Source organism: Equus przewalskii, chromosome 28 (genome assembly GCF_037783145.1).
Source record: "Equus przewalskii isolate Varuska chromosome 28, EquPr2, whole genome shotgun sequence".
Classification (NCBI taxonomy): Eukaryota; Metazoa; Chordata; class Mammalia; order Perissodactyla; family Equidae; genus Equus; species Equus przewalskii.
In genome coordinates, this window is record NC_091858.1 from 38488448 (window position 1) to 38514562 (window position 26115).

General features: G+C 51.9%; 2 protein-coding genes across 10 annotated transcripts in view; both read left to right on the forward strand.

The window, feature by feature from the left end:
- Window positions 1–7820, forward strand: part of ERICH1 (glutamate rich 1) — a 144416-nt gene extending 136596 nt beyond the window's left edge. For 6 of the 7 annotated variants that reach the window (XR_011534262.1, XR_011534261.1, XM_070598444.1 and 3 more), the window contains one exon: window positions 7257–7820. Coding sequence is in view for 4 of the 7 variants with exons in the window: in XM_070598444.1 (XP_070454545.1) it covers window positions 7257–7534 (278 nt within the window). In the remaining 3 variants the exon portion in view is untranslated. The remainder of the gene's footprint in view (window positions 1–7256) is intronic. The other variant, XR_011534267.1, reaches the window with a different exon arrangement.
- A 13905-nt stretch (window positions 7821–21725) lies between these two features.
- Window positions 21726–26115, forward strand: part of TDRP (testis development related protein) — a 54131-nt gene continuing 49741 nt past the window's right edge. For 2 of the 3 annotated variants that reach the window (XM_070598464.1, XM_070598463.1), the window contains exons 1-2: window positions 21726–22404; window positions 22938–23112. In XM_070598464.1, coding sequence (XP_070454565.1) covers window positions 21841–22404; window positions 22938–23112 — 739 coding nt within the window. In that variant the 5' untranslated portion in view covers window positions 21726–21840. Of the gene's footprint in view, window positions 22416–22937; window positions 23113–26115 lie in introns of all 3 variants that reach the window. The other variant, XM_070598465.1, reaches the window with a different exon arrangement.

Here is a 26115-nt window from a genome sequence, read left to right on the forward strand (position 1 = left end):
AACAGAACACCTCAACTTGTCAACTTATAAGCAACGGAAACTATTGCTCGTGGTCCTGGAGCCTGGAGGTCCAAGATCTTGGTCCTGGGGAGGACGCTCTCCCCAGGCTGCAGTTGGCCCCCTTTTGCTGTGCGTCACGTGGTGCAGAGGGACAGCTCTGGTCTCTTCCTCTTCTGACGGGGACACTGGTCCCATCATGGGGCCCCACCCTCTTGACCTCATCTAACCCCAATCACCTCCCAAAGAACCCCCACCAGGCCCATCCCATTGGGGGTCAGGGCTTCAACACGGGAAGCACCAGGGACACCCGCACCCCGCCATTTCAGTCCTGAGGTCCCATCTGCTACAGGGCGCTGTGAGGGGCCAGCACGGCAGCCTGTGGTCACTGAGCGGACAAGCGGCCAGCGCTAGAATTGCAGGCCGAGTGGTCACCAGCAGAGCTGGGAGGACCTGCGAGCGTTTCTGAGACGCTCTGCTGCTTCAGGGCTGTGCAGGACGCTCAGGGGACACACACATGGTAAATGCCCCGTCGAAGGAGCTGCAGCTGCAAGTGGCCCCTCAGCCCTCAGAACACAGGGTCACGTGTATCATCATTTCCTCTCCAGCAGCTGTGCTCCACCCGTCTCTTTGGTGACCCCATTTCTCCTAGAAAACTGCTGAACTCCACACAACATGCCCATCAGGGCTGCAAGAGACTGAAAACACGTCGTGGCCCCTTGTGGGACCCCAAGAAAATGTGAGGGGTCTACAGCTACAGAGCACTGCCACCTCTTCTAGCAGCTCCGTTAGCCGCAGGAACCCCTCGCATCCATGTGGGGAGACTGAAATTGTTGCTACGCCATGGAAAAGAAATAAGCTGGCTTGACAGAAGGGCCGGGTTTCATAACATTGGGTGGTCTGCACGAAACGTGGCCTTCGTTAGACAAGGGGCGAGTTGGGGAGAGGGTTTTTTAACCCAAATTGAATAAGCATGACCAAGAATATGTGTTTTATCGTTACCCAGCCTGCATGTTGTAATCTTAGCTGCTCTGGGGAGATGGACCTGAAGGAGACCCTGAGAAGTCTTCTCACGTATGTGGACAAAGGAAGTCTGTTTGAGGAGCAGCAGGCACAGGTCCCGGGCGGAGGTCACCTCCCCTGCAGCCCCAGTGACCCCTATCCGTCCGTCTGTCTGCAGGGCTTCCAGGAGGGGCCTGTGAGCAGCCTGCGCCTTTTAGGAGATATTTGCTGCAATTTATTTTCTCCCAACAAGGAAAAAGGAAACAATCCTTTGTTACACGTGGTAACCTAACTCAGTGCAGACGCAGCCCCCCGCCCCTGTCCACGGCGTGGCCCTGGGTTTCCAGACGGATGAAGCAAGTACAGAAGGGCCAGCGGCCGGGTGCCCAGGGAGGGTCCTGCTCCTGGACCCCGACCCGTGCTCTCCCTGCAGACTCCACGGCTCACGAGAAGAGTTCTGGCCTCATTCTTCTCCAGGCGGAATAAGGCTCTCAGAGTGGCTGGTACGTCCAACGAGGGCCTGGGAGGAGCGAGGGACAGTTAGAGCTGCTGCTGGGCGTCCCACAGAGCTCTGGAGAACTGCGTCCTGGCCATCCGGCGGGACGCATTCTCTCAGGCGGGAGGCATCCATGCACACCCACGTGTGTCACCAGTGAATGGGCTTCTGTTCTGTCACTTACTACCTCACCAGACAGGCGAGGGCCCGTCTGTGTCTAGTGTCATAACGTCAGGCTTAAGACAGCTCCCGGTCCACCCCAGGCCTCGGAGTTCCCCAGATCGCCTGGTCACAGTGAGCCACCCCAGGGGCCCCATGTCTGGGCCGACAGGTTCGTCTCTGCATGCAGGTGTAAAGGGCTGGCTTACAGCGTAGCTGGCAGGCTGGCACACGTCCCCAGGGCTACTGCTGGACATGGAAATAACCATGATCAACACCCACAGCAGGAGAAGGCACTGAGACAGACATGATGGACCCCGGCCCCTGGCGCTCGGGATGACTCTGAAGATCACTGGACAGAGGCTGCCTTTGACAGACAAGAGGACCCCTGGAAATCACAGGCAGCAGGACCAGATTGGTGCCTGAGCAGAGCCAAGGGCACTCAGCACTGAGACAGCCGTGGGCGACCAGGACAAGAGTCCACACGCGGAGTGAGGAAGGGACGGCACCTGGATCTGTGCGTGCAAACACGGCCTCCTCCTCCTGGTCACAGGAGGCGTGGACAGACCCAGAGTTTCCATTCTCCTTGGATGCTGCGTCCCACAAGCCGCCTCAGGGGAGCACAGACTGAAACCAGTGAGAGAATTGGGTCCCCGTCCTGCCACGGCTGGGACGTAACAACTGGCCGTGGCCCGTGATGGCAGCTTGTGCACACACACACTCACTCACATGCTCGCACAGACACACACACCCTTGAGCCCATCACTCGTCATGCCAGCCCAGGAAGCGACTCCATACCAAGGGAAGGACGCAGCCTGGCCGCTGCGGTGCCGGCCACCCTGGGCCCCCGCGGCCGGCCCACGTGCTCCTTCCAGAGTTGATGCTTTAGTTCTCTGCCCTTTAAATTGCTCAAGATGGACACTCACAGGGAGGCGTTGGGGGTGGAGGGGCAGCGATCACCAACAAACAGGAGACATTCTCATGAGACAGAGAGGCGTTTTCTGTGCAAATAAAAGACCTGAAAGCTGTAGGATGCTGCTTTAAAGCCGGAGAAGTGGTTTCAGTGTCCTCTGGGTTTTAAAGTCGCCCTTGGGTTGCAATTCCCTTGTTCAGCCCGTTTTGTGCAGCCTTGTAGGCCTTTAAAGGCTTTCTGTTGTTGTGAGAATAACACAAAAGGAGGCGAGTCCGCTGGGAACCGCTCATCCTCCCGGTCAACTCCCCACACTCCCTTATACCTGCCTCCTCTCTCCTTTTCTTTGTTGAGGCACTTCCAGTGAATTTTAGATGTGATGCCATTTCGCTGCCACCCCCTTCGATGTGTGACACTGAAACAGGATGTTTCCTGCATAACCAGCATCCGGCAGGCTGTGTGGCTGGAATCTGCAGCTGTCGCTGTCATCTCAGTAAAATGGCAAAGCGGGGGATGCCCTACAGGCCACTGCTGCTGCGGACGTCTTCCTCAGTCAGCCTCACTGGGATGTGGCAGTGAAACTGGCAGAGTCAGCCATTGATGAGTAAGTAGCTAGGAAGCAAGTTTTTTTTTTCCTTTTTGCAATTACTGATTATAGCTTTTAGCTGTTTAACCCACCTATCGTTAACTGTGCTGTTTGGGCAATACGCTGACTGACTCCCACCAGGCTCCTATAGATACCATCTCCCTGGAGCCTGGGTCACCATGGGAATGGGTGTGTGAGCTGTTTCTCAGGAATTAGAACTCCTTGTCCACTTAGGGCCAGTTGAGACCACCAACCCATCAACTGGGCCTGCGCAGATGTCCAATAGGTGACCTTTTGATGTCAAAAGGCTAAAAACTACCCCCTCAGATCATGCTAATGCCACCATTTTGTGAACATGGGTCCTATAAAGAGGCATGAAGTCTGACTATGCTTGTGCAAATCATCAGTCACCTCACCTCTCCTCACCTCCAACCACCCCTCTCCAGATATAGCAGCATGAGGACCGCTCTGGCTGTGGCGATGTTCTCCCCTGACCCGCCAGGACAGGACAGGGGTGTGAGGCCCTCAGCGGGAAGGGCTTTGTGTGTCTTCTGCCCACCTCCCTCCCCCTACTGGATTCACAATAAATGCTTAACAAACGCACACTGATTGCACCTGCACAGCTCTCTGCCCAGCCCACCCCAGGCCCCGCTTCCAGGAGGTGGCGCCGGGCCAGTGCTCTCCCGGCTGTGGCTGTCCGGAGCTGCTCCTGGCCCGGGTGTCCAAGTGTCCGCGCTTCTCACACGCATCCTGCAGGGGGCAGCCGCCGGGGTTCTCGCGGGCCCACTGTCCGTCTCTGGGTCACATACACGGGGTCCTCACACGTGGTGTTTTCAAATGTTCCCACGTGAAGTGGGTTTCATTCTCTTCTTAACCAAATAACTTCAGCCGTCAAGGCTGGTGTTTCAAATGTTTACATTTTTATTCCCATTAAAGGAAGAAGATGTGTCTGTGCCCCCTGTTGGCCTCAGAGGAGGCAGGCGTGTGGTGCTCTGTCCCTGGGTCTGGCAGGTCCCTGGCCTCTCAGGGGTTAAAGGTCCTTGGTGAGACGGGAGCGACCCGGGAGCAGCACGTGGGGCGGTGCGGATGGCAGGGGCGCGGGGCGCAGGCGCAGGAGGCAGCGCAGCGGAGGCCAGGGGACCAGAAGGAGGCCAGGACAGCGGCGAGAGCACGTCCCCAACGGAAGGCTTCAGGATCGGAGACCCAGGGTGCCAGGCACCCGAGGAGGATGTATTTACTTACAAACAACGGAGACGATCGTCCTAAAGGACCCTGACGTTTCCTTCAAACAACCCCCCAGGCGCTATTCCTGCCAACGTCTTATTCCACTGTGAGAATCACAGAGCTGGGAAATCAGCGCGGTGGTTTCTTCCTAAAAAGACATGTTAATGGGGCGGCTGCGGTGCACAACATTGCTGGACCCAGTGTGTCCTCGCCCCGACCCATCGCTCCACATCCGGGTCTTGGAGGGAGGGAGGAGGCCGCGCCCACAGGGCCCGCACGGAGCCGGGTTGGCACCTCGAGGAGGCACCTCTCCTGGGCCTGGGTCCCGCCAGTGTGGACACCGCCCGGCTGGATCCCCCGCAGACCCCGGCCTGTGCTCTCCACGGCACAGCACCTTCCCCTCTCTTCCAGCTGCTCACTGGCAACAGCCTGTCGCTCAGTTTCCCGGTTCTAAATTCGCGATGGAGGGCGCAGGACACCCACCGCAGGATGCACCATGTTGGCATGTTGATCACTTTGAGCTGAAGGTGCCTGGGAAACCGCCTCTCTCTTGATAACGCCCTCCTCCAGATTTCGGAACACGAGCAATAATGAAAAACCCTGCTATTTGAGACAAAGTCAGAATCTCTGACTGACATGGTCTCCATCCTCATCATCAACTCAGAAAAGTTGGGCCCCAAGGATTTACCGACAGGAATTTTGTACCAAGTGTCAATCTTGGGGGAATGCCCCACGCAGACTGCCCAGCACCTGGAAGGGACAGTTTTCCAGGGAGACACTGGCGTCGCCCCAGAGGCAGTGGGTGCTGTGGCCCTGTGACAGTCCACTGGAGGCCTTGCACCCCCAGGGTGAGGGGCCTTTGATCTGGGACCCTAAACAGTGACCGTGTGCTAACCCTGTGGTGCTTGAAGGAAAGTGTGAGCTCCAGTCTTGTGCACCTTACAGCCATTCTTCTACACATTCCCTTCGTGAATATAAAAATCCACCCGTAGGTTTATGAAACCACCAAAATCCAGTCACAGGTCAAGCAGCCTCCTTGCTGTAATCCAAAGGAAAACATTCCGGGAATTTCCCTCGGGGGCTATGGGCGAGAGGAGACGGGAGGGAAGGAGAAAGCGGGCTCTGATGCTCCCAGAGGTCAGCTTCTGTGCTCAGATGCTGTTCTGAGTCCGTATCTTGTGTTCCTGTCCTAGAGAAATGTCTCATTCAGTTGTAAACCAAACCATTTCTGAAGGAAACAAAAAGCAATGTTTTCACACGAAGTCAGCAATTAGATTAGAAAAAACTCCCCCCAAAATGCCCATAGATTTTATCCTCACTCCAAGGAGACAAACATGTTTTTCACTGTGTCGGGGTGGGGATGAGGGTGGGGGCACATAAGCCGATGAAAGATTAGACAACGTTTATGATGCACTAACAGTGGAGACAGGCACACAGCAAGAGTGCCAGGAGGAGGGAAACCGAGTCCTGCTCTGGAGGCACGGAGGGACAGGCATCCTGAGAGTCCGTCTGCAGGTGGCAGGAGTGTGGAGGCCGAGGACGGGGCCTCCTGGGAGCCATCCAGGCAGGAGCCTGGTGAAGACACGGACAGGCAAGGCTGTGGCCCAAGACCACCTTGGTCACTCTGCCCGTCCCCACCGCGTGGGGGAGCCTGGGGCACTCAGGGACTTCCTAGGAGGCACGTCCTAGAGAAAACGTGTCTGTGCTGTGTGTCAAGGCCCTGAGACACAAAATAAAAGTGTCGACACAAATAATCCATAACCTATCTATAAATCAAAAGTGGGGAGATTTATTATGAGCCAGATCTCAGGATCACATTGCTCCGAAGAGTCCTTTCACAAAGGAATGGAGCGCTTCAAAGTGGGGGTGCACAGAGTGGCTACATACCATCAGAGGGCGTGTATCACAGGTGACAGGAACAGTCACGAGATTGCCTAGCCGGCACAGCACAGCGATTAACACAGCAGGTAGCCGGTCTGCTGTCTCCAGCTGGGTAGTCACGGCAGGTCAGCGGTCAATCCCCAGCCTAGGCAGAGAAGCTTATGCTTAAGGAAATGCGGGTGTGGGGGAAGTTACATCTTTCTTTACCTTAAAAGCTATTTGTTCTTGTCTTTGGGACACAGCAAATGCTGAAAGCAGATATACAATGCATGCTTAACGGCCATGTCAGGCCCTTTTAGAAAAAGAAGGTCAGGCCAAATTTGCTTTACATCAAGTGGCTTCCTCATATACTCCAACATATCCTATTGCTTGCTGTTTATTCATCAAAAGGAAGATTGTACATTTGAGTAGAAGGATCCACTGTAGGCACTTACCCGTTAGAGAGACGGTGGTTTAATTGAGCTGGTCAGTTAGCACCGTGAGATATGTTTGAAAGCAATAAAAAACAAAAACAGAACAACTCCTTTGCTGTCAACTTCTTCCTAAATTGTGCAGTTCCAGAAAGCAGAGGGACCTACCGTCCCACAGCACCTCACGAGCGGGTCCGCCCCTTCCTGAGCTGTCCTGGGCCGTGCGGCCACGCGGGTTTGCCTTCTCCAAGCTCAGTGGTCGGATTGTGAACTTGTGCAGGTGATTGTGCATTGTTTTACTGTGTTCACGCAGGGTAGCCTCCCCAGCAAGGCTGTGGACCAGAGGATGATGCTCCTGTACAGCTCTCTGCTCCCTGCAGATGTGCACCAGGTGTCTGGACACTCTTGCAGAGCGCCAGCTCACACAGACATGCTCATACCTGCCATGTTGGTGTCTGGGATTTTTGTTCGGAAAATACAATCATTACGTAAAGAGGCCCACTGGGTTTTTAGCATGCAATGTTTTAATTGGCTTATTAAAATTAATGGACCTTTAAAAGTAATTAGTGGTCCTCTTTTGTCACCCTTTAGAGCAAAGCTCCCAGAACGTGGTTCTCAAGGCCTGTGGCTGGAGCTGCAGCAGCCCTGGGACTGGTCACAGATGCATCCTGGGGCCCAGCCCACGTCTCCTGGGCCAGGGGCTCGAGAGGCCTGCGTTTGGCAAGTGCACTCCCGCTCGCCATGACAAGCTGAGGGGACAAGCGTTGCCCTTCTCCGTCGGCAGCCTTTTCCAGATAAAAGACTCAGACTCAGACAGGGAGCCTGCTACCTGGAAGTCATTCGGCCCCTTTGTCAGGAGGCCCTCCTAGACCGACGACCTTAGGAGAACGTTTGAAAACCACAGCCCTCCAAGAGCCGGCAAGCAGCAACTGCAGGGCGGTTTTGAACCCTCAATCCACAAAAGACCCCTTCCCCATGATTTGCTGTGTAATATATTTATTATTGCTGTGAACTGTCTTTTTTAAAGAAAAGATCATTAGGAATATCTATGAGCTCCTATGTTTTCATTTGTGCTTTTAGGGTCTGTGATCTAATTACTTCCAAGAAGGACTTGTTAGTTCACACAATTAAAACTTTACACAGAACTGAACCAAATAATGTGAGCAGACATCGGATTTCGTCCTGGTGAGCAGCCCGCCACTGCGCGTGGTTCCAGGTTAGGTGTCGACTTCCCTGCGGAAGTCTGACAGCAAGCTGAATGTGCAATCTCTGGAATTGGGGGCAAGGCACTTTAATTTCTGACTAAAATTGTTAAAACCAAGTGCAGTTAGCGGGTTATTCAATGTATACGCTCATTTATGTGAAAGGGATCAAAACATAGGAATTCTCTCGGGAAAAGGTAGAAAACACCAAATTCGCACAATCTCACCCCAAGCCGCCACCACTGAAGGCAGCCCTGGTTGCTCCAAGACGCTTTGTGAGCTTCCATTAGTGACGGCAAACTGAAGTCTTTCATTCGAAACATCTCACACTGCTCCCAAACTGGCAAAATTAGAAGCTAATTAGAAAAATAATTATAAGAAATAGTTCACGAGCATTTAGATTTTGCATTCCCCTCAGCGATCAGTGGGGAGGCGGGCAGTGGGATGTGCAAACTCATAGCTTGTGAGAAATCCCCCCAAGAGAGACACCGAGCCTCCCAGTGGCAGCCCCCACCTGGGCGCCTGCAGGCCCAGGATGCTGAGTCCGCGCCTCCAGCCCGTGGAGAGGCTCTGCTCTGGTTTTCTGAAGTAAAGGAACATCCAGCCACGTTAGTTCTTTTGTGCCTCGGTCACTCCTGAGTCTTTTCCTTCCTCAAGGAATTGAAATATTCCGGTCTGGGGAGTGGGAGACAGCAAGCTTCTAGTGGAAGGAAATGCAGTGATCACTAAAAAATCTTTGATGCCTAGATTCCCCAGACAAATAACTCCAGAAGAACAGAGAGAGAAGAAGAAAAAGGAGAAGAGGAATTCATTTTGTGCATAGATAGAAATCTTTTCCTGGAAACAGCAACGTTCAGAGGGTTGTACTGCATGGAAGCTAAAGGCAGGGGTCCTCTCAGGCCCTCTATCTCCTTATCTAAAGGGCACTGGCGTCCTTCTCACAGCCCTTCCCCTCAGCTCCCACTTCCTGAATGGACTCTGGTCTCAGGCTTTGAAGCCTGTTTCTGTGAAAAATACCTGAACTTGAGCAACTTGTTTACAGACAAGAACAGAGGAAAGAGGAATTTGGACAAGGCACGGAAATCTACTCTCTGAATGAAAAGGTACTTTTACAGAATGAGAGGACAGCAAAGGTGAGTATGTTAAAGGTCAGTGGTTGGTTGCTCATCTGATTCTGCAAAAGAGTTCTTTCTTTTGTCTTCTAGTGGGAACTTTTGCACCACACCCAGATGCTTCTCTTTTATGTCAGTAGGTAAATTTTGCCTCCAAAAGGTCGGATATGGTTTTTTTCACTTCCTTTCCTAACGTAAAATCAGGGACTCTCTCTAACACGTCTGTGTCAGAAAGCACCCATTGTGCACTGTGTTCACTTGGTCTTCCTCTAATCACCGTCGCTCTGCAGTGATGGCTCAAGGGGCATTTCTTCTTCTTCTTCTTCTTGGGCCAAGGATCCTGCCACAGACAATTCCTGCCCGTTTTGAAATCTGTAGGCACCAATTTGAACCAAGAGTCAATCATTGAGCTCATCATATGGAATTACTGGCTCGTCTACGCAGCAGCGTCGGGGCTGGGGCTGGGGCCGCCCTGAAGATGGTCCCACGTCCGGGGCTATTCTTCTTTCAGGACAGGCCTTGATGTAGTCTAACCTGAGGGACTGAACTACCTGCAAAACGAGCCAGGAAACTCAGGGCGCAACTGAGGGAGAGGGAGGGGAGCGCGGGGCAGAGACAGAAGACAGCGAGCCGCTCCCTCTGATTGGAAATAGTTTCAATCAGGTGCAAATGATGCCGACCAGCCAGAAGGGCTGCATGAGCCCAACACACCTGTTCTGTGCTGATCTTTTTGTAGCCAACTGACTCATTTTCTCCCAGGACGTTAATAAGACTTTCTTAATGCTTTTTTAATCTAGGAAATATTAACTCCTCATTATAGTTGTTTGTAGAATCCTTTGCTACCGACTTACATCTCTGTAACAGGAAGAAAAATGCATGTTCTCATCTTCATCTGCTGGTTACTAAAGGAGCTGCCTATAGAGAAAGAAACCTCAGCATCTTGTTTCGTCGGTGAGATAAGAGTATGAATGTCATCTGGAAAGAAGTGGTACCCAAGTTAGACCCCACGAACATGGGACTGCAAAGTGGGGATCGATGGGGTCGGCTGCAGCTCCATCATTTTGAAAAGCCAGTTTTTAAGGGTTACGTTCTTAGCACATCTATTTAAATGGACAACAGCCAGAATATACACAAAGGTAAAACTCTGACCCACAACCTGCAGCCACCAGCCCGGGAGCTGGCTGCTGGAGGTCAGACCTGCAGGAAGTCAGACCGCTGTCTCCAGCAACCAGTCCAGGAAGCCCAACAACAGCCCCTGTGACACTCGGCCCAAATGGCAGGACTTGATCAATGACTGACATCTTCCCTAATTTTGTCTATGCTTCCAACTTAAGACCAGCCATAGAAAGCCAAATACGCCCGCTAACCATCATACAGGACGCCCTCTTCCAGTCAGCCACCCACAGCCTCCCCACGCTGCAGCCTCCATCAGGACACTCCGACATACCGGAACCTTCCCTTCCCCAGTGAAGCTCTCCACGCCTTGGCCTGCCTTTGAGTCTCTGACAAACACCGGTGACCATGGCCGACCCCTGCTCTCTGGCTGGTCTTGCTTGTTTCCCGTGACTGAGAATCTCTCGGCTCCTCTTGCTGTCCTGACCTGGCAGTGTCCTCAGGCTCTGGTGTTGATCTATTAGTTTTCCCTTCTGAAAATACCATATACATTCTTGGTATCAATAATCTGTAATATCTAGGGATGAATTGATCTGACTAGTGTACACTTTACCAAAGCACCACATGCAGCTTTTTAATTTAATTAATTAATTAATTAATTATTTTGAGGAAGATTAGCCCAGAGCTAACATCTGCTGCCAATCCTCCTCTTTTTGCTGAGGAAGACTGGCCCTGAGCTAACATCCAGGCCCATCTTCCTCTATTTTATGTGTTGGACACCTGCCACAGCATGGCTTGCCAAGTGGTGCCATGTCCACACCAGGGATCCGAACCTGCTAACCCCGGGCTGCCGAAGTGAAACGTGCACACTTAACCGCTGCGCCACCGGGCCAGCCCCTACATGCAGCTTTGAGGAAAGCCCCCTGAGCAATCAACCCACAGAAACACTGGCCAGCTTGCAAAATTTTATTTGAGCTGCACTTTCAAATAACACAGCAACCTGCCATAAAATGGCTCTGTGGCTGAAAGACAGAGGGGCACAATTCTATCATTGTTTGCCTCCACTTCCTCCCCGAGCTACCTCATTTTGGATATGATGTACTTATATGTTCCTGGACCTACTCATCTTAACGAAAAGATGTTCATACAATTTGTACACCGAATACAACAATTCTTTAAGACTTATCTTATCTAAAGCCTTTCTTATCAGTAAAATTATTATCCGTCTATCTGTGCCAGCCATGCATAGGGATCGTCAATGCCTTCCTTCTGGAATGGAGCAACCCAGGCATTCAACCCACGTGAATGCCATTTCCTTAATGAGTTCAAGATCCTGCATTTTCCAGAAGAATCTCATTTTTAATGGACAAGGATCCTTTGAAAAGGCATGGTGAGCAGAATTGCTTTGTGAGTTGACCCATTTAAATCTATCCAATCAACCAACATTTATTAAGTCCCTATTCCATGGCAGGTGGGGGACTAGATTCTAAGCACAAGTATGAGTAAGACAGCATTCTGCTCCCCAAGGACTGGACACACAGTCACGAAGACCACAGCCCTGCCTGCGGTGGAGCTGTGACAACGCTGTGCAAGCACGGAGAAGCACTTACCTTTCTTGGCAGTTTTTTTTCATCCCTCGTATATTTATTTCGTTCTTACAAAAACAGAAGAAACACTGCACAAAACTTATCAACTTTTTTTCTTTTTCGTTTCTCAGCGTCTGGTATTTATGTCCAATATGTGTTTATTGAATGAATGAACAAATGAAGGCTGGCTTGAGGAGTCCAGCTGCTCCTCCAAGTCCGTCTTCAGTCTCTGCAGGCCTGGGAGCCTCTGGAAGGGACTCAGCCCCAACGGTGGGGGGTCCGTGACTCCCCTCCCGACATCTCAGCAGACATGGAGAACTGGATTGCCCCCCGAAGTTCTTGCTTTAGCACGCCCGGAGGAGATGCTGTCTTTATGGCCAACTAGGCACCTTCAGTGGGGCTGCTCCTGGACCATCGGCAGCCTGACCCTGGGAGACGCAGGATCCTACAGAGCTATGGGGAGGTTTTTACAGTGTTTAGAGATTTGGCTGGGAACATTCCTACAAAAAATACAGATTTATATCCTTGAGAATTTTTAATATCATTGGAAAATTCTTACTAATTGACATTTAGCAAAAAAAGCCTAGAGGAAAAATTTGAATTGAGAGTATAATTTTTTAAAAAGGCAGAAAAAAGAGTGAGAGAAAAATTCATACACGCTGAAACAGAAAATCAGAATGAGGTTTCCCAAAGGCAGTGGATGTTATCTATGTGTATTAGTTTCCAGTTGTTGCTGTGACCAATTACCACCAACTTACTGGCTTAAAACGACACAAATCTCTCCCAGCTCTTGAGTCAGGGTCTGGGATGGTCCTACTGGCCTAACATCAAGGTGTCTGCCGGGCTGGTTTCCTCTGGAGGGGGGGGTCTGTGCCTGCCCTTCCAGCTGGCAGAGGCCACTGCACTCCTCAGCCACCGCCTTTTCCATCTTCATAGCCTGGATGGCTGGTGGAGTCTTTCTCACGCTGCTCTTTCCCTGGTTCCCCCTCCTGGCCCCCTTCCACATTCAATGACCCTTGTGGTCACACAGGGCCTACCCAGATAATGGGAATAGTCTTCCTATTTTAAGGTCAGCTGTTAGCAAACTTAATTCTGTCTGCAACCTTGGTTCTCCTTTGCCACATGAGCAAATACATTCATACATTCTGGGGATTAGCACATGGACATCTTTGGGGGCCATCTTTCTGCCTCCCCTACTGTGCATGGTGGGGTTCAATATTAATTTTACTTTATTTTGGTGCTTTTTTCAGTATTGTTTAGATTCTGTTTTAAATGAACATATATAATTCATAAAATGAAATATTTGTTTTTCTTTTCCCTTAATCTTTGGAAAAAATCTTGTTATAGACCAAATTTAAATGTCTCCATCATATTTCAATGTGTGGATGTCCCCGTTTGGGGACTTTATGAATGCTGTCAGGTAGAAAAATCTTCTCTCATATGTAGTTAGCATCGTCCTCGCAGTTGGAGTTCTGGAGAAGTGTCTGGACTTCAGGTGTGAATTCTGCCTTTTCTCCTCAGTCACCACGAAGGGTGTGGAATCGTGACTATTTAGGGTCACCTGGTCACTTTTGACACTTCCAACCCACGGCAGGTCCTGGAGGAGGGAGCGACCTTCCTCCTTCCCCACCCTCGACATCCTGTTACTGGGGAGAGATTCTCCTGAATCCCAGCTCTCAAGCCAGCTTCCTTCTCATCTGGAGGAGACTGAAGTGGGTGTTGTCCGTCCTCCCAACGTTCAGTCTTGGTGGTGGTTTGGCTGCAGTAGGCAACAAGGGACTCAGACTGGCTCAGGAAAAGCAGAATTTATGAGGAGAGTACGGGGCGTTTGGCCCCATCGCTGGAGCAGGATCCAGCTGAGGCCACGACCGGACTGGAATCAGGGGCTGGAACCGAGCACCTGGCTTTTCGCTGGGCGCCTGACATCGTTCTCAGCCCTCTTCACACAGGCTTCCTGCACTGAGTGAGCTCAGGGCAGAATGGGGCCCACGCCCCGCTTCCCAGTGACCAGCGCCGCTCCAGCTCACCTGCTGCCTCCGACCCCCAGACTCCAGTTCCCAGGGTCTCCACTGAGGGTGCTGAAGGTGCGACCCCAGAATATGTTGCTTTGGTGTGTTGACCACTTTAAGCTCAGGCGCCTGAGAAGCAGCAGATGCAGGACGGGCTTTCTGACCTCCTCCTTCTGCCGGAAAGCAGGTGACGAAGATTCCAGTGAGGAAGGTGCCTCCTGGCACCGGGGGGAACAGGACATTCTCCTCACAGAGACGGGGTCATCGCTGACGAGGCCCTGGACAGACCGACCTGTTTACAGAGCCCTGATCTCCCATTAGGTCCCTGTATGTTTCCTAGTCACGGCCCCACAAGTTACCACCCCGCCCAAGCCCCTTTGTCTTGTCACAGCCCCACAAATTTTTCATATCTTTGCTTAAAAAGTATATAAGCTCTGGGTCTTAACAGCTTCTCTGGATCTTCATTTTACTTATGAAGACCCCCATGTGCACACAAAAATATAAAATAGAATGTGTGTGTTTTCTCCTGTTAATCTACCTTATGTCAGTTTTATTCGCAGGCCCCATCACCGAATCTAAGAGGGTAGAGGGAAGTTTTTTCTCTCCTACAGTACCTCCAAACAGAACTCCTTAATGGAAAATGTGGTTGACTCTGTCGGTGTCAGTTATCCACTGAGGAAAATTAGCCGTGAGCAAGATCCTGCAGTATCAGGACACCTTTCGTCTGTGATGAAGGTACACGGAGAATTCTCAAAGGAGGTGCTGGCCCAGAGAGGCTTCCCAGAAGGGGTCCACATGGGGTTTATTGAGGGACCGTTTACAGCAGGAACTCGAGGGAAGGGTAAGTACCAGCTGGCCTGTGGGTTCCAGGAGTGCGACACCAGGGAAGACAGAATGGAGCCCACTCGTGGCAGTCAGCTCTGCCACAGGCCAGCTCGGGTGTGTGCAAGGTTGGAGGACGAAGGGCGAGGGAGAGAGGCAGATGTTTGATGATGAGATAGCTCTCAAGACCCGAGAGGGTTCTGTCAGCTCGGGCACCAGGCCGACCCCAACAGCACGGTGGGGTGACTCCATGCATCTACGGGTTGTGCGGTGGGGGACAGTGGGGCTAGCGGGCCGTGGAATCACACTACAGTGGAAACCACAGAATTTTGCGGAACAACAGCGCTGTTTTTCCTGCATTTGGTGAAGTGCCAAGTTGCTTAGCTCAATGATTAAGTTATTGCAAGTTGGATGATTTCTAGTTACTTTGTGCATTTCATTATTTACCAAGTGGCCTTTTGTGGATGAGCATTATTCTTGTAAGCAGGAAAAAAAAATATTTTTAAAAGATATTGAATATTTTAACAGCAGTGCTTATAGCAAACATGTAGCTATTAAACTGAATGAAAAGGACAGCACATATATAAGAAAAAAAACCTTTAAAAATACAGTTATTAAAAAGAAAGAAAGAAAGAGACAGACAGTTACATTTGGCAGTGGCTGGAGCCAGGAAATGCAAAACTGAGGCTGCGATCCTGTACTGGGTGGAAGCCAGGAGAGCCGCCTCGACCCTGGGGCAGGGTTGGGACGCCCAGACTTCCTCGGCTCCTCTGGTCCGTGTCTCTGGGCACACTGAGGAGCTGCCGCCACCCGCACCTGATTCCTGCTGCAGGGCCACCACTCTGCTCCTTTGCACAGCGAGCAGGAAGGGCAGCCGCCCTCCACTGAAGGCTGTGGCACCATCGTCCTGCTGTTGTTCTTAGAAAATCTTTTTTACAATTGACGTCTTAAAGAAATGACAAACTGAATGGTTGGATGAGATTTACTGTGGATCAGAGAAACTTTATTCTCCAAAGCCTGTCGCTGTTGCTGGTCAGGTCTACCTGAGTCCTCCCCACGGCCTCAGGGTCAGCAGGTAGGGGGTGGGTGTGGTGTATGGCCGATGTGTGTGATGTGTGTATGTGTAAATATGTGTGTGTGTGTGTATACGTGTGTGGTGTGTATGGTACGTCTCTGTGTGCATGTGGTATGTCTGGATGGGGTGTGTGTGTGTGATGTGTGTATGGGGCATGTGATGTGTGTGTATATGTGTGTGGTGTGTGCAGTGCATCTCTGTGTGCATGTGGTGTGTGTGTATATGTGTGTGTGTATGTGTGTGTGGTGTGTGTATGGGTGTGTGCGGCCCATCTCCATGTGCGTGTGGTGTGCGTGTAAATCTGTGTGTGTGATGTGTGTGTGTATATATGTGTGTGTGTGGCATGTCTCTGCGTCTGGTGTGTGTATGTGTATATGTGAGTGCTGTGTGTGCCTGAGGGCTAACATGGGCACGGGCCCTGGGGCAGAGCTCCCGGCCCTCCCTGCAGCCTTTTTGAGGGAACGGGAGGGAGTGCCTGAGCTCAAGCCCCGGGCAGGGCCTCCCCCAGGTGAGGGCATGCAGAACAATTCCATGTCCATTCCGAGGCTCAGCCGGAGCAGAGCTTGCAGCTTCCAGCCGGGCTGGGGAGGGCTACGTGGCGGAGCGAGTCGGCCTGGGACAGGCGCCGCAGGGGTGGGGGAGGAGCGGCGCGGGGCAGCGCCCAGCAGTCTTATCTGCTCTGCCTCGGAGCGGACCTGCCCCAGCCGTCTCCTCCCTGTTTTTCACCTAATCAGGGCCTGGCTGCTGGCTTCCCGGGTGACTCTGCAGGTCCTCTGGTACCGATACCAAGACCCCAGGTTTACTGAGCACTTACTGGGTACCAGGCACTGTTTTAAGGTCCTCCCAGCCGCCTCGTGAGGCAAGGACTCTCATTACTCCGCCCTCACAGACGAAGAACCCGAGGCAGGAAAGGTGTTACAATTTACCCGAAGTCCCAGGACTGGCCACGGGGGAGCCTGCGTTCCCGACGGCTGCTTCCGCGTCGGGGTCTTAACCTCTGCTGTTTTGTCTGTGATTATAGGTTCTGATTTTAAAAATGCATATATTTATGAGTTTCAGTTTCCACATTTTTAAAAGCATGTAGATATGATTTAAATACAGTATAACCTTTGAAAATGATAGTTTAAAAAGGGAATGAATATTGCCCTTGTTAATTAGATATTGGGGCTGATCCAAATGAGACACCAGATAAAATTATCACGTGTGGAAGGTGAGTGTATTTATTGGTCTTCTCAGTCTTTTATTAGTCTTTTAATCTGTGGTTATACTTTTACCATTTCTTTGAAAGGAAATGGAAATCAATTAAAAAGTATTGGCCTTTGGTCTGGTGACAAAGAGAATGGATGCTAACTGGACATGGAGGTAACCACAAGCCTTCCGAAAGTGAGCATCTGGGATGGAGATGGTTGCGGGGAGATGCCCCTGGGGGCCGGGAGGGAGTTTCTACTCTTCTGTGCTTCCATGCCTAGTTTTGGAATGTGAGGGGCGAGTGCTGCTCTAAGGAGGAGCAAAGGCTGCGTCCTGAGCCTCAGCACTTGTTTAAGCAAGACACATGCTAAAGGCCGTGGGAGACCTTGTTCACGAGGGCCCCCTGTGACGGGCACTGCAGCGGGACAGACGTGGGGCCCAGCTCCCAACACAAGGACAGTGGGATTCTCGTCCAAGGAGCAGGGCAGGGTCCTGGATGGAAAATTACTCGGAGGAAGGCTCAGGGGCGAGGGGCTTCCAGCTCAAGCAGCCTCACAGGATTCTTGAAGGCAGGCGGGCGGGTGATCAGAGCCTCCGGGTGGGTGGGGAATTTGACCAGGTACTGAGGGTGTGGTTCTTGCTGAGCTGACTTAGCAAGGTTCTTACTGAGACTCGGCGATGGGGGCCCTGCAGGACCCACACCGAAGGTCAGACACTGAAGGTCGCGGCCCTGGAGTGGCCCGACTGGAGTTTGGTCAAGGAGAGAATTTTGTTGCCTCATCACAGGGCGCGTTTGTGAAATGAGTAAACGAGCTCTGATGCAGGTCACCAAGAGCAGAGGAGTCCGTGCTGCATTTATCCAGACTTGTCGACTGAGGAAAGAGCCTCTGTATTACAAACAACAGGCATTTATTTGGGCAATCAGAACTGCAATTCGAGAGGCACAGACTCAGGTAGAAACCCAAAATGTGCTCAGAGGAAGACAAACGAGGCAAGGCTTTATAAAGGCAGAAACAGATAAATCACACAGGTTGTTTTTCCAGATTTGTGTTGGTGCCGGCAACACTGTTGCCTCGTGGTTGATCCTAAGACCATTGCTGAGGCAAAAGTTCTCACCTATGGGAATAAGCACATTTCTGGAAAGAAGGTCAGGATGACGACAGTGAGGCTCACTTCAAAAGTCACTCTACCTCTGGGTAGAGACGTGGTGGGCATGCACAAGCCCCACTTCCTTGAGGACTCCCAGCCCAGTCTTAGAAGGCTTGACACATGTCCCTGCATTTTGCTATCCTGTCCACAGACTGTGAGTTAGAGGCTGTGCTAACGGGAGCTTTACAAGCAGTAGAGGAATCATGCTCGGGTTATGGGTGGAACGAGGCTCAGAGAGGGCGAGGAACTCTTCCAAAGCCTCACAGCAAGTGCACGTTGGGTCTTCACGCTGAAGACGAACCCTCCCATCCTTATCTCATGTGTGCTGTGACCCTGTGAGGCAGTCTCATTCCTGTCTGACAGGATAATAATAGCTCAAAATGCTCAAAGGACTGCCCGCAGTCACAGAGTTAGTAAGTCAAAGAGCAAGATTGTTTATATTTGCCAAGGAACTTTTTAATTTGGAAAATATAGAAAAGTACAAAACCAGAACACAAATTTCACATAAATATACATGGGTTTGTTAGTAATATTGATGGTGTACATTATATTTAATCGCAGGAATGTGCTTTTTTATATTTGCCATTGTTATGTATATATTTGGTTGTAGTCACTGAGGGTATTTTAGGGTTTTTAACATAAAAAATAAGAGAAATAAAGAAGAACAAATCAATCACATTTAATTTAAATTTGTTGTAAATTCCCTATCTGTTGCAATGTGCAAATTGTTTATATTTTATAGAGTAGTAAATTTCTTAAAAATTCAAAGCAGCAAATACTTTTTGAACACCTTTCATGCACAATACATACCGGACACATAATATGCCTGACTTACACATGATATGTTTTTATATGTGTATAGTATAATTCATTTCAATAACTACATAAACTAGAGTAGAATTTTCTCACTCTGTCCCCCCAGCTTACTTCCCACAGGTAACCAGTATTAAAGTTTGGTGCAAATCCTTTCAGACGTTTTTTTTCTAAGTAGAGCTAAAATTGTAATCCAGGTCAATGTGCTCTAAATTCTGTGTTCTTTCCATTAAATGAAGCAATGTATACAAAATACTAGTGAATGCCTGGAATGCAGTAACCACTCAGTAAGTACTAGAGTAGCTTTCGGTTTTATTTCTGTCAACAGTGTTAAATTGAGAGAATTAGTTGATCAATATTTATTTGGCACACATTTATTCTCAGGACTACACAAGGCATAGAATCTATGTGAGGGGTATTTATAGAGAAGGTATGAAGGGCATAGAATATTATTTTACTACATGCCTATGATTAAGGGTAGTACAGAGAGAATGTGATTGCAAGGACATTAGGTATAAATTTTGGTTTTTTGGTGAGGAAGATTGTCCCTGAGCTAACATCTGTGCCAATCTTCCTTTATTTTGTATATGGGATGCCGCCACAGCTTGACTTGACAAGCGGTCTGTAGGTCTGCACCCAGGATCTGAACCTACAAACCATGGGCAGCCGAAACAGAGCACATGAACTTAACCACTACACCACCAGGCTGGCTCCTTAGGTATAAATTTTAATACATCAGGATGTGAAGGTTGCTCTTCAAGCCCATATTGATCTTAAAGTTTGTAGATTGTCTCAATTCTCCAGGTGTGATCAATGAGCATTCCCTTGATATTAATGGAAACCAACTGCAGGAGACAGTGGCAGTTTCTGCGTGAGTCTTTGATGTGGCGCATGTAGCCACTAGGATGTGGGAGCTCAACTGATGTTGGGTACATCTGCCTCCGTGGCTCACAGATGTTGGAGGAATGCGTCCCTAGACAGGAGACACAGCCCACGTCACTGGAATAACACGACTTCAAAGTCAAGAGGACTGGCCGTCCAACTGTCTTCCCTCTTCAGATCAGCCTCTGCTCCATCACCTCCCAGGAGGAACCCGCTGTCTCCTGAGGCAGTCCCTTTCATTTCAAACAGCTTTGGTTGCTAGAAAGTTCTATGAGGTACCCCAGGCTGTACTCTCATTTAAAATTACTTTTGCCAGAGTAAAATCTCACTAAGTTGGCCTTCATACAGGGATGGCACCCTTCATCTTCCTTAAATAAAAAGTTAGCGGTTCTACCCCAGTGAATTTTCAGGAGCTGTATTAGCCAATAAGGACAATTCAGGCTAAAATTAGTATCTTCCTCCAGTGTAGGGCTCAGTAAATGGAAGGTTCTGTAACCATGTATTTCTGGATCCAGAAATGAATTCTTATGTGTAAGCGCTGTATTTTTGTGACACCACATTGTGTGAAGTGCACCTCTTACAAACTTTAACAATGGTATGACTTAGTGTTATAAAACTCATAAACAGGCGAGTGACGACAGTCAAACTCCTAGAACTCCTGAGAGGTGCTTCTCAGAATTCCAGATGCCCGAAGCTCCCCGACAGACAGTCAGCACCTGCTTCCCTCCCTGCCTTGGGCCCTGAGCTTTCGGGTGCTGGCCTTCCATCTCCCACAATCCTAGATACCATCCCCTGCCATGCCCTCCTAGGAACAATGCGAAATGTTACTTAAAGGTTTCTGGAATGTAGCTTTTTGACTTAGTGAGCCTGACCTTCTTCCAAATCGGCCTGGATTTGCAGAGGATCACAATTTAACTTACAACAAAAATTTTAAAAGCACAGAAATACAGATATGCCAGATTAAAAGGAAGCCCGGGATCTGGGCACAGGCCATGGCCTCTCTTTGCAGGAATAAAAGGATCTGTGTTATTTATTGAAGTTTTCTGAGCTGGTTTTCCATGTTTTGTTTGTCGTGTCCTTGAGGAACTGTGTTTGGATCCTGGCTTTGTTTTGCGACCTCTGTTTTACGGTTTCTGACTTTTATCAGTGTCTGTGTATGCAGTGTGTTTATTTTGACAGTACCCTGTGGGACCTGGGGTACAGACTCAGTATGTGCTGGTACTACAAGGGATAACCACTGCCACCTTGTCTATGAATTGCAATTCCCTCTAGCCCAGAGGGTCAAGCTTCTTTGACCTGGTTTGAAAAGGCGTTTATATAAAATTTTAACATTCTTACATACTCCCACGAAGAAGGAGTTCCTTTAGTTTCTACTGGGTAGACTATTCTTTAGCAAGTGTTCTGTGGTTTTGTGTCATTCTGTAAGATTTGTGCCTGGTGGGTCCAGAGATGTTTTTGGGATGGTGGGGGGAGATGTGTGTGACTATTTATCACATCCTTGGGACTTGTGGGCTTGTTCCACACTGTCTTGCTTTCCAGGTAGCTGGTTGAGATTTAAGATTTGGCTTATTCTGCTCAGCTCCTTGGCCCCTTCCAGACCCTGACCATTAACTCTGTAACGGTCCCCATGCCTGTCTCCACTGGGTCTGTTCCTAGGGCTCCTGCAGGCCTCTCCCAAAGACACACTGAGCCTCTTTTCATTTTAAAGGTTTTGCTTATAATCACTTCTGGAGGATCCCAAAAGGTACACCTGATTTTTTTTTGGAGATTTTGGTGTGAAAACATAAGCAATACTGAAGTACATCGAGTGAAAAGTTTCTCTCTATAAGTTAATTTGCTGGGCAGGAGGGTGTGCACCCTAAAATTTTGATAGATACTAACAAATACATGAAGTTTGCCTTCCCAAGATTTGTAGCTTTTGCACCAGCAGCCTGTGAAGGGTTCCTGCTCGGTTCCCAACCCTGGAGACATCGTCATAGATGTTTACCGCGTCCATAGGTGGAAAAAAATAGCATTTCATGTGAATTTGCATTTCCCTGATCACAATGAGTTGAGTATCTTCGTATTCTAGGGTTTGCTTCTTTTCTGAGACAAACCACACCTCGCGGACGTCTTCCTGGCCGCTCAGGGGCAGGAAGCCCTCGGCCTCGCTGACAGCCTTCGGCCCCCGGACCGGAGGGGCCAGGACTGAGGGCCAGCGGGGCCGCGCGGGCCTCCCGCTCCCATGTCGGCGGGGCAGGTGCAGCCCCCGCCTGCTCTCCTCCTGGACCCCAGACTCCGAGGCGGACGCCCACAAAGCTCCCCTCCTTCGCCTCCCGGCGTCTGCGCACCGCCCGGGCGCCCGGCCGAGCCCAGGCCGCGGATGCACCTGCCTGCGGAGCCCGCTGCCCACGGCCCTCGGGTCAGCGCCCGGGGCCCGCCGGGGGGCCAGAGGGAGGGCCGCGCGGCCGAGAGCCCTTCTGACCCGCCTCGCTCCGCGGCCGCCCAGCGGACGTCCCCCGGGACGGAGCGACCGCAGAGGCAGCCGCCCGCGCGCCATTCTGGGGCCGGAAGCCGAGCTGGAACCGCGACGCGGACCACGCGCAGCCTGCCCCGCGGGCAGATGGCCGTGCGCATGCGCATGGCGGCGGGCAGCGGTTGCCAAGGTGACCGGAGCCCGGGCCGCCCCGCCCCCCGCGCCGCAGCCCTGCGGACATGGCCGCGCCCACCGCCGGGGGTGAGGGGTCAGCTCCGGGTCGGGGTCGGCCGGGGGAGACCGGGGCCGGGGGTCAGGAGGCCCCGGGGTGAGGTGATCCTGGGGTGAGAAAGAGCCGGGCCTGAGGGGGTCCCGGGGTGAGGGGGGATGCCGGGGACCCGGGCTGAGGGGATCCCGGGGTGAGGGGGTCCTGGGGTGAGGGGCGACCGGGGACCAGGGGTGAGAAAAGGCCGAGTATCAGGGGGTCCTGGGGTGAGGGGAGGGCCAGGGTGAGGGGGTCCCGGGGTGAGGGGGGCCGTGGTGAGGGGTTCCCGGGGTGACGGGGCCCGGCTCGGGCTGAGGGGCCAGCGTTTGAGGGTCCGGAGGTGAGGCCCCCGGGGCGGAGGCTGTGCGCGGGGGGGCCTGGCCGGGAGGGGCGGTGACCTCGTCGCGGGGGCGCTGCGGTGGGCGGTGACCTCGCTGGGAGGAGGGGCTGGCCGGGGCGGTGGAGGCGGGGGCATGGTGGTCTGGTCCGGAGGTGGGTCCGGGTGGGTTTGGGGGCGGGGGCCCGGTCAGGGGGGCCGGCCCGGGGGGGCCGTCTGGAGGGCGGCCCCGCCCGGCCCCACTGGCCGCGTGCCGGTCCGCAGGAGCCGCCGCCGAGTGCCCGCCGGCCGGCCACGGAGGCGCGCGGACGCGGGGACGCACGGACGCGAGCCGGGCCGCAGCATGTGGAAGCTGGGCCGCGGCCGGGTGCTGCTGGACGAGCCCCCCGAGGAGGAGGACGGCCTGCGGGGTGGGCCGCCGCCCGCCGCCGCCGCGCAGGTGAGGGGGCGCAGGTGGGGGCGCAGGTGGGCCCAGGCCTGGGCGGCCGCCGCCGGCCGGGAGGACCCTGCCGAGCGGGCGCTGCCCCCGCGGCCTCGCCGCCCCCGCACGCGGGCCGGCCGGGCAGCCCGGGGTCGTGCGCCCGGGGTCCGGGCAGCCCGGGGTCGGGGCGTGGGGGGCCGGGCAGCCCGGGGTCGCGGGCGCGGGGGGCCGGGCAGCCCGGGGGCGGGGCGCGGGGTTCCGGGCAGCCCGGGGTCGGGGCGCGGGGGTCCGGGCAGCCCGGGGTCGCGGGCGCGGGGTCCGGGCAGCCCGGGGTCGGGGCGCGGGGGTCCGGGCAGCCCGGGGTCGCGGGCGCGGGGATCCGGGCAGCCCGGGGTCGGGGCGCGGGGGGCCGGCCGGAGTCGCGGGCGGGTCGGGGGGCGTGCGGACACCGCCGTGCCCTCTCCGGAGGCCGGGCCGCCTGGAGGAAGAGGCGCCCTTCGCGGGAGCGCGAGCCTCCTCCGCGCAGGTCCCGGCGGCGCTGGGGCGCTCCGAGGGGCCGGCCCGGGGCGCTGCCCTCCCCGCCGCTTTCCCCGGCGCGGCGCCGCAGCCCTGGGCGAGGACGTCTGGCCCGAGATTCGGGTGCCGTGTGTCTCGGCGCTGGCGGAACGCTTTGTTTGTTGTTGGGTGTGTGGAGACGCCCCCCTGCTGCTGCCGGGCGGCCCCACGTCGGCGGCGGGCCGCGTCCTTCTGCTCGCGGCTCGTGCGCGGCGGAGACGCCGCTCGCTCGGCGCTGGAGCGGTGGCGGCCTGACTGTCCTGCGGGAGTTGCATGTGCTTCCCGCCTCCATTACATGCGGCTCCGCGGCCGAACTTGTCATGCGCCGGGTTTTGATGGTGTTAGTGCTTACCCCACTTTTCATTGTGTAAATCTCAGGACTTTGTGTTTATTCTAAACAGCAGCTCTCTCAAATATAACGATGAGACTTTATATGTGGTTTATACGTGTTTATACGTAGTTTCACTGACCTACAAACCTGTTTTTTCCAGTAATTCATACCTCCTTCTCCTCTAACCCCTGGCCGCCACTGATCCCTTTACGTCCCCATAGCTTTGCCTTTTCCAGAATGTCATGGTTGGAATCACACAGTGTGTGGCCTTTTCAGGCTTGCTTCCTTCATTTACTCGTATGCGTTTAAGGTTCCTCCTGTCTTGACAGCTCAGTTGTTTTTAGCGCTGAATACTGCTCCCCTGTCTGCATGGACCACAGGTTGTTATCCATCCACCCGCTAAAGGACGTCTTGGTGCTTCCAAGCTTTGGCGATTTTGAATAAAGCTGCTGTAAACATCTGTGCTCAGGTTTTTGCGTGGACTCAGGTTTTTAAGGCACCCGGATAAGTACCAAGGAGCGTGATTGCTGGATTGTGTGGTAAGAGGGTGTTGAGTTTGTAATAAAGCAAACCGTCTTCTTAAGGGGCTGCACCCTTGTGCGCTCAGCCAGCGTGGTGAGAGTTGCTGTTCTCTTTTGCCGGCGCGGGGATGTCAGTGTTCTGGATTCGGGCCGTTTGGATAGGTGTGTAGTGGTCTCTCACTGTCGTTTTAATTTGCGTTTCCCTGATGGCGTATGATGTGGAGCCTTCTCATATGCTTATTTGCCATCCCTCTATCTTTGCTGAGTCGTCTGTTCAGCTTTTTGCCCCGGTTTTAGATCGGGTTGCTTGTTTTCTTATTAAGTCGTGACAGCTTCTTGTGTATTTTGGATTACAGTCCTTAGATGTGCCTTTTCCAAATATTGTCTCCTAGTCTGTGCTTTCTCTTCTGCCAGTGTCGTTTGCAGAGCAGAAGTTTTTAATTTTAATGAAGTCCAGGTTGTTAGTTATGTCTTTCGTGGATCGTGTCTTTGGCCTTCTGTCTCAGAAGTCATTGCTGTACCCGAGGTCATCTGGCTTTTCTCCTATGTTATCTTCTAGGAGTGAGATCTGACTAGTTTATATGTTCCTTTATTAAGGATATCTATGGTTTAATGTGTTGAGAAAACTTTGCTATAGAAAAACAGACATTTTTAGCTGTGACAGGTTAGTCATACTCTAAATTTAGTTAATTCCTTCAGGAGGATTGATCTTTATTCCAAAGCCAGTTTCTCTTAGAATTAAATTTTAAAATTCATGACAAATCTATCTGCTTGCAAAGTTTTAGTTTAAAGTTGAAAGAAGTAGCAATTAATATGCCAGAAGGACTTAATGGATCTGTTAAATTCAGCATCTCATGAGCAAGAAGTTCCAGGTTCTGTTTTGTTTTCAGTCATTCAGCCCCCTTACCCCCCAAAAAAGTCAGCCCTTTGATATTATACATGCAGGCTGAGAGTACAGTTTGCCTAGAAAGGTATTTAGTTTGCGTTCCTGTCTGGTGTGTTCGACTTTCTTGAAAATCAGGTCACACAGCTATAATCTGGTTTTTTTTTCCTGCTTTATCTCCCCAAACCCCCCCTGTACACAGCTGTATATCTTAGTTGCAGGTCCCTCTAGTTGTGGGATGTGGGACGCTGCCTCAATGTGGCCTGACAAGCGGTGCCATGTCTGCGCCCAGGATCCAAACCCTGGGCCTCCGCAGCGGAGCACAAGAACTTAACCACTCGGCCACAGAACCGGCCCCTGTGTTGTTTTTTTTAAAAAGAAAAAAAAATAGCTTAATGTTAGGTTTAATAAGGTTGAAATGTGAGGCATTCAAAATCATTACTTGGATTTAAAAAACACTAACTGATACTAAGAATAGTTTTAACACTGTAGAAAATAAATTTCTCTGACTTTCTCTTTAGGGTATTGGACTTTTATGTCATGAATATACAACTGGTTTGCATGAAAGTCTAACAGTGAGGTTTATAAGGTTTCTCATTCATTGCAGTCATTTAACAAAGAGAAACAAGTTTTAGTGAGTCTAGTTTATTAAAAAAAAAAAACTGCTATACATGTGGTAAAAGATTTCTGGATATTAAATACTAGGTCTTGACTTCTTCCCTCTTTCCAGT